The sequence below is a fragment of the Bison bison genome, unplaced genomic scaffold (assembly GCF_000754665.1).
Source record: "Bison bison bison isolate TAMUID 2011002044 unplaced genomic scaffold, Bison_UMD1.0 scf7180017864167, whole genome shotgun sequence".
Lineage (NCBI taxonomy): Eukaryota > Metazoa > Chordata > Mammalia > Artiodactyla > Bovidae > Bison > Bison bison.
Window position 1 is genome coordinate 5,921,785 of NW_011494739.1, and position 8,034 is coordinate 5,929,818.

The window sequence follows — 8,034 nt, forward strand, 5'->3', positions numbered from 1 at the left end:
GGGAGCCTGGTGGGAGGCCGTCTCTGGGGTCGCACAGAGTCGGCACGACTGGAGCGACTTAGCAGCAGCAGCAGCAGCAGCGTAGAACTGGTGGAGAAGGAAATGGCAACCCACTCCAGTGTTCTTGCCTGGAGATTGTCAGGGACGGGGGAGCCTGGTGGGCTGCCGTCTATGGGGTCCCACAGAGTCGGACACGACTGAAGCAATTTAGCAGCAGCAGCAGCATTTGGTAAAAATTCTAGGAGGTCATAATTCTTGCACTGTTAGCAGAATCCACAATTTTGGGTAATCATCTTTCTATGTTTGTTTCCTTTTCTATAAAAAGGATACTAGTAATAACTTTTATGGATGCACATAGACAGCTAGAGGTAAAGAAAGGTTTTAACAATGTTGGTTATGAGTTCTAAATCATGGCAATTACTTTATCCATTTCTTCATTTTTTTCAACATTTATTGAACACATGTTATGCTGCTGGCAATGATTTAACCTCCTCCATGTTTATTAAGAGGTGGCACATTTTCAAGTAATTGCTTATTGTGGTGGAGACCTCCAGCAAATGAACCTCTGAGGCTTCCACAAAGCATGTTTACCATCTTTTTTTTTTTTTTTTTTAAACCACACCAGCCTGATGTTGCTGAGTATTATTCATCTTGGTAAAGTGCACTGTTCTTGGTAAATAAGTTGAAAAGAAAATATTTTCACCTCTGATATGAGATGCTGCCTCAGAAATAAATTAGAGGAAGAATCAGTTGCCCTGCTAGTAATGTGTACAGTACTCATGAGATCTGCCTCCCCACCATTCAAAGGGCAGTATTAACAAGGCCCTACTGCAGAGCACGGGGAGCTGTGTTCAAAAATATCTCAGGATAAACCATAGTGGAAAAGAATATTTAAAAATAAAGAATGTATATGTATGTATAACTGAATCACCTGGTTGTGCACCAAAAACTAACACAGCAGTGAAAATCAACTATACTTCAATTTTTAAAAATGATAAAATTTTAAAGAAAAAAAATAGCATGTAAACCTTTTAAAAAATTTATATTGTGTTATAAGGCATTGTGTGATTTTATTACTATCCCTCTAAACACTGTTTTCCCTAGTGTGTTTTCTATTTGAAGATACTCTGACACTTTAATAAGATTTTGGCTTAAGGTGTAGGTTGTATATGCTACAGTTTTCCTTAGGATATTTGCTGGCTCAGAGTTACCACCAACCAGCAATTAAGTTCTGTAAAATATGTATTTTACATCCTGTCCACAATTAATTTAAACTAGGCATATAAAAGAAAGGTGTGGATTTTACTTGTTTGTGTTATTAAACACTGCTCATCATTAACAACAGACTGAGTGTTCTGCAAGAGATATTTTTCAAAGTACACACAATGGGTTTAAGATGATAATATAAGTACTTTATGAAATGTTAGTGTTTTTCTTAAAAGCTAATATTTGATGCAAAATGAATCCATGCATTTACTTATGGCACCTGCTTTATATTAATATTATTTCCTAAATAGAGTATCAAGTGGAAAACCGTCCTGTAATTTGCGAGTTTAGAGGCCTCAAATATTCTAACCCGTTGTCATACCTGAAGTGTACAACTAGAGGCTTCTTTTGATTACTTTCTTAAAATCATCAGAAGGCCAGTTTGTGTCACATGGACTAAGAATTGCAATTTTATTTCCTGCAGCAATATGAATGCAGGCCCATCTCGGACTAAAGTACAACATCCCAAGAATTCCAGAAAAAGACAGAGTAAACCCCAAGTCCCCCACATTTCTTCCCAGCTGAAAAGCAGTCTCAGAGGAGGTGTCCCCCAACCAACTGAGGATAAGCTGAAGGAAAGCATTTCCCCAGAAGGAAACCCCGAAAGGAGCCCCCTCGGCCCCAGGTATCACGGGCTCTCAGGGAACAAGCTGTTTCTGGACTTTGAGTCCATGAAAATCATCAAAGAAGATGACGAGGAGGAGGACAGTGCCAGTGACCTCTCTGATTCAGAAAGGATCCGCATCCCCCCATCCCCCCTCACGCCTCCTGATCTTCACCTTCGAGCGGAAGAGATTGACCCGGTTCACTTCGATCTGCACCCAGGGCAGGGCCCCACCTGGCCTGAATACTGTTACCCCGACTTCCTCCCACCCCCGTGCAACTCCTGGGACCTGCGGGACATGGCCATGCTCCTGCACTCCGAGCGCAGGACTGAGGCTGTGCCCAAAACCGGGGGGCTCCTGGGCAAGTACATCGATAGGCTCGTCCAGCTCGAGTGGCTGCAAATCCAGACTATCCAGTGCGAGAAAGGCAAGGTGGCCAAAGGGAGGCCTCCCACTGGGACCTCGGGGGCCCTGAAGAGCCCTGGGAGAAGCAAGCTGATGCCCAGCGCTCTGTCCAGGCCTCACCAGGAAGGGCCTCTGAAGTCAGGCCCTTCACGAAAGAAAGACATGCTCTGCAAGGAAGTCCATCCATTCTGTTACACTGGTGAGGCTTCCCCCAGACCTCTTGATGTGCTGAGCAGTAGCCGATTATGTTCTCAGAAGCAAACCCTGGAGGTGCAGACAGAGAAGAAGAAAAAGAAATCCAACAAGAGCCCCAGGCTGCAGCCCTGGGACTTATCCTGCGGGGACGGTGGCCCCAAGATCGAGAGCAATGGGAACCTCCGCGCACCCCGGCCGCCAGCCATGATCCTGGATCCCACAGACGGCTGCAGGGCTGCCCGGGCACCAGCACACACAGGTCTTAAGAAGAAGGGAAACGTGAGTCACTGTGCTCATGCCACAATATCCAGCGAGAAAAAGCTCAAAACGAATGGAGGAAAGCAAAATACGTACAAATTTAAGAAATAACTGAGATGATGAGTTGGAAGAACCTACAGATGACTCAGTATTAAAGCTCTTCCAAAAGTTCCCCTTCAGTGAATTGTTAGAGACTTCAGGTTTACTGAAGGGGTGGACAGTTCTTTAGTCCACCCACCCTCACCTCCACCCCGGCCACACAGGGTTGTTTTCAAAAAAAGAAGTCTTTAGGTAATCATACTTTGTGTTGACAGTCTTAGGCAAACTTGAGGTAAACATCAGCCAAAGTCTGTGCCACAGAAAGAAATAAAACCACTGCTCTCTAGAGGGACTTGAGTGAACTCCACTTCTGAAATCTCAGCCACAGCATTTGTTAGTTAGTGGGTACAGCTTCAAACAGTAGAGAATCCTGAGTATCTGAGACAGGGCTCTCTGCGCCCTGGCCCTAAAGGATTCAAACAAATGTTCTGGCTCTTTCACCCAGGGGAAGCTTGGGCCCTTCCTCAACAGCATCTATTTTGAGCAAAGTCATTTATCACTAAGTTTCCTGCTCTTGGGAGACAGTAGAATCTAGGGCTTTCATGCGCTTTCCCTAACATGGGTTTTGTTTTGTTTTTAAGAAGGCCTTTTAGAGGTGGTGTGAAGTCAATTTTTTGTATTCTGTCAGCATGCAGACTTCATCCCAGTGGAGGTTGGTGGGTCTAAGTGTGGTTGTTGGCAAGTGGTGGGAGGAAGAATGAAATGTTGACACCTGGAATTTCTGGCAGGTGGTGTCTCTGAAGAGGTGCCACAGGTAAACCACCTTTTAGAGTTTGCAAACGCAGGGCCTATAATCAGACAGATACACACGGAACCACTTTGAGTGGAACCCTTATTACATTCCTGATTTGGGACCTGGCCCCTCTCTGTTGTAAAATGATAATCTGTCCTCATTTGCAAGAGCAGGACTTTATAATTTTGCTTTATAATCTCGTGGGGGGAGCATGACTAAAGTTACTGAACGAATGTCTTCACATCCTTACATGGCCCTGTGGCTTCATGAGCTTCCTAAATGCTTCTTATTTAACTGCTGTTAAGTCACAAAGATAGAAGGCAGGAGGAGAAGGGGATGACAGAGAATGAGATGGTTGGATGGCATCACTGACTCGATGGACATGAGTTTGAGCAAGCTCCGGGAGTTGGTGATGGACAGGGAAGCCTGGTGTGCTGCAGTCCATGGGGTCACAAAGAGTTGGACACAACTGAGCAACTGAACTGAACTGAAGTCACATCTACTTGTCCCTATGGTTGTGTGAGGAGATTGCTCTTGATATTATTGTAGAAATCTTTAAAACCTTTGGTTGACAATTCTTGATGTACAGTATGTTTTAATGACTATAGCTGATTTTATTCCTTCAAATGATTCTTCTAGTTTTCTTTATATATATGTTTGTTTTTAATCTTTGGGGCAAATGAAAAACTTGGCACATTTCATTTGAAAATATTTACCAACTGGCAGACTTTTCACCCAACAATTCAGTGTCATCCAAGTCACTGTTTAAGTTACCATAAAGACAGGATGCATTTATACATAATTAAAATAATAGGCCAAAATTGAATATTAAGATGCCATATGAAAATCTGATCTTAATCATATTAAACAACAAAAATGTTGATGGTAGTCCTTTTCTTTTAAGACTTTATTTCCCAATTCCCTCTTATATTCTTTCTTCCTCACACTGCCCTACTGGAGAAAGCACTGGTTACAGTAAGATTAAGATCTTTTTTTAAGATTAAGGCCTTTTTATAAATGAACAAAAGATGTATATCTGGCCAGCATCAGTTCTATGGTTCACGATTATACTGTAACATTTGTACTCAGTGTAAGTATGGTATTTTGAAAATATAGTGTTATTTATAACTTTTCCTTCCTGTGGTTCCTGAGCATTCACCCACATGTCCTTCAACGGCCTGCTTCTTTGAGCACTGATAGGCGAGTCCTGTCTACACCCCACTCATGATTTCTTTTTCTGCTAGATGTTCATTCAACTCTGTATGAAGTTTCAGGGCCAATAAATCTCTGTAAGCATGTTACACACACATGTATGATCCTGATATTAATCCCAATAGAAACCCAGGGTTTCTGCTGAGCTGCTGCCTCTCGCAGTAGCACACTTGTGCAGGAGGTCTGGACGGTGACATGGTTCACCTTTCCTGGCCTCGTGTATGTCTGAGCTGATTAAGAAATGTTGAGTTAACACCTCGGATGTTAAATTTCTCGGATGTTCCTTGCTCTTTGACTTGGTTGCTTAATTCGGAAGCATAGTTATAATGTCACGTTAGGACAGTTTGAAAAGCCTGAAAAAGTGGCTTTGCTTGTTTACTTTTTTGCCTCTGGTTGGCAATTGTGATTGGCTCAGAGCTCCTAAGGAATGTAGGTTCATTACAGAGCAGAAGCACACTTCTGTGATTTCTGATGCGCACATCTTAATGCACTAAATGCTGCAGATAAAAATCTTGCCACTTGAGCAGGCCACATTACAGAGTTGAGTCGTGAACTCATTCAGTCCATGAGATCGAAGCCATGGAATCTTGTGACATGAGTCACTGTATTCCTAAGTAGTGCCTGTCATTTCTGTGCAGTTGTTTACATACATGTTGCACTTAAATCAATTAAAGAAACCAATAAAATGGTAGCAAAAAAAAAACCTCCAAAGTTTAGAAAAAGTGCTAAGAATTGTTGCAGGCTTGGAATCAGGGGGAAAAGTTGTAAAAACTGCAAAAGTGAACTACAAAAATATATCAATATTAGCTACAATTGTTTAGGTTGGGACTGTTTCTCCTTAATGACTATAAACTGACTGAAAGTTTGTAACTCAACTGGGATAGCATGGGATTGGCAACCTATGACAAAAAAGATGGGGGGAGAGGGTATCACTCATGTGTAGTGGTTCTTGGGCCTATTTGGTTAGTTTCCAGAGAGAAGAATTTCTACCATTCATGTTTAAATATCACCTATTTCCTCTTTCCTTTGTGCTCATTTACAAGAATAGTAAAACAAAAATATAAATTTCTTGGTACTGTATTTCAAGGTAATAAGCAGTATTTATTATTTATTCATGAACATGTACAGAGCACCATTCAAAATGCAGCATGTTTGTTATTTGCTATGCAATTATTATATGCTTGGTTTTGTATATAATAAAACAATACACAAAGGCTTTTGTGAATCTGGGCTTTTTCCTTCCTTGAGATCAATTGAACATCGGGAAAACACTATGTGGATTTTTCTGGTATGGTTTTGATTTACTTTTTATGCAGTTCTATTTCAGAGTTTGTCTTCGTTCTCCATGATTAGTTCAAAATCTGCTGAGGGGGAAATTCTGTCCCAATTACTTTCTTAATTCTGAGCAGCAGACATGACAACAGGACTAGACACATGTGAGGAAGATTCCTGGCTGCACCTTTCCTGAGTCCCTCTTATTATCCCCAAGGGTGGTTAGGGACACAGATGGAAATTCAATAAAATTAATATGTTAGAAGTAAATTGCATTTTAATGTACATGTCCAGAAATGAGCCGTGTGTCTTTCGAGGGGGTCCCCAGGTTAGGAAATAGCAATTGTGAGCAGCTACTGCTGTAACCATTCTGAAAACCTTTTTGGTCCTCTTTCTAAATCCACTGTGACAATGAGGTGCCCTCTTTTGGGTCTGCCAGACAGTAGCGGTTTAAAAAGAATAATTTTGGGGGTGTTAAAAAACAAGTTCACTGAGTAAATTTAAATCCTGTTGGCTTTATCCTGTGATTAATGGATTGACAGCATCCAGCCTAGCAGACAGAAAGGAGCTGTCTGGGAGGGGCTGCACAAAATGGAACCTTTACAAGCAGAAGGGACCGGACAAGAAAGTTATACCAGCAAAGAGAAGATTAGTTGTGGCAAGGTCACCTTCCTTTAGGGGCCAGGATGGCAAGGGGCAACCAGGCAGATGACTTGCCTGACTAGGCTATTCCTGATGGACTGGCTTACGGTTCTTTTTCAGGAGAGCTGAAACGGTAAGTCTCAGTTGGGTGAAGTGGGGCTTGGCATAAGCGACTCATTTGGGGTCTGCTGTCTCATTTTTAACAGGGGGTTTACAAATAACTTTGATAGTTTGAACCATGCTGGAGGTTTCACATCATTAGTTTGTACATAAAATGGCAGATTATTTTTGGATGTGGTGATTTTCTTATCCACAAGGTGGCGACTAATCCTTTTCAGGCAGCATTGAATTGATTCTGTGATGCTTTCTGGTCAAATGAAAGATTTTTATTGTGATCCAGAAGACATGGGGAGGGAGGAGGAGTGTTCGATTTCAGAAACAAAAAAATTTTAAGCTTTTTCTCTTTGAAATATTTGAGAACTCATTTGAGCAAAAATCAATTTGTATTGGGCAGTACCAAAGGCTTAGAGGTTAGGAGCACTTCCCAGATAGGACCTGAAGGCAAGGAGAAGATGCAAAACAAGGAAACCGTTTGATTGGCTGTGGCTTAAGTGGTTGTACCATTTGGGAAACCCTGACTGGCTGTTTGTGATTGGGTTGTTTTTCTTACTCTTGAGGCATTTACAGGAAATTCTCCACTTAGGGTTTAGTTTCATTTGGTAGGCAAGGAAAGAGTAAAAACCACCTCAGTCCAAAAGCCTCCTTGCATCATTACTTTGACATCATAAAACACTGTTTATAGAACAATGCTCAATGAAGGAACATAAATCATTCGTTTTATAAAAATCTTCATAGAGACTCAAAGGATCCAATTCATACATCTCTGTCCTCAGCAACTTGATGTTTAAGAGATTAACTGAGATAATTCTGGAAAATACATTTGGAATTTTAAAAATGGGATAGTCATATATATCATTGTCCTGGCTTGTAGGATATTTTAGAGAAAACTAACGATGCATATTTAACGTTTGATTCCATTCAGCTAGCACTATTCTATGCCTGTTCCTCATATTCTGAGCCCCACTTCAGACCCACTGAATCTGAAGGAGTTCATAACACACCACATATGCCAAAATCGCCCTGGCGTAGGGACGATTTTGAGTTAAAGACATTTGAAAGACAGCAAATATGAGAAAAACACTCTTTCTTCCTTCTTTTCTTTAAAGGCAGGAGATGAAATTCCTGTAAGATGTGTTCCCCATATCAGGAGGAAAGCAACATATTTATCATCAGAGATGAGAAGTTGAGGCCGAGAGAATTCTTCACAAACTTTATTTATTCAAACGA

General features: G+C 41.4%; 1 protein-coding gene across 2 annotated transcripts in view; it reads left to right on the top strand.

Moving 5' to 3' along the window:
• The window catches only part of FAM217B (family with sequence similarity 217, member B), an 8,354-nt gene extending 2,370 nt beyond the window's left edge, over positions 1–5,984 (top strand). For both annotated transcript variants that reach the window (XM_010841859.1, XM_010841858.1), the window contains exon 4: positions 1,691–5,984. In XM_010841859.1, coding sequence (XP_010840161.1) covers positions 1,695–2,840 — 1,146 coding nt within the window. In that variant the 5' untranslated portion in view covers positions 1,691–1,694 and the 3' untranslated portion in view covers positions 2,841–5,984. The remainder of the gene's footprint in view (positions 1–1,690) is intronic.
• The last annotated feature ends 2,050 nt before the right edge of the window (positions 5,985–8,034 follow it).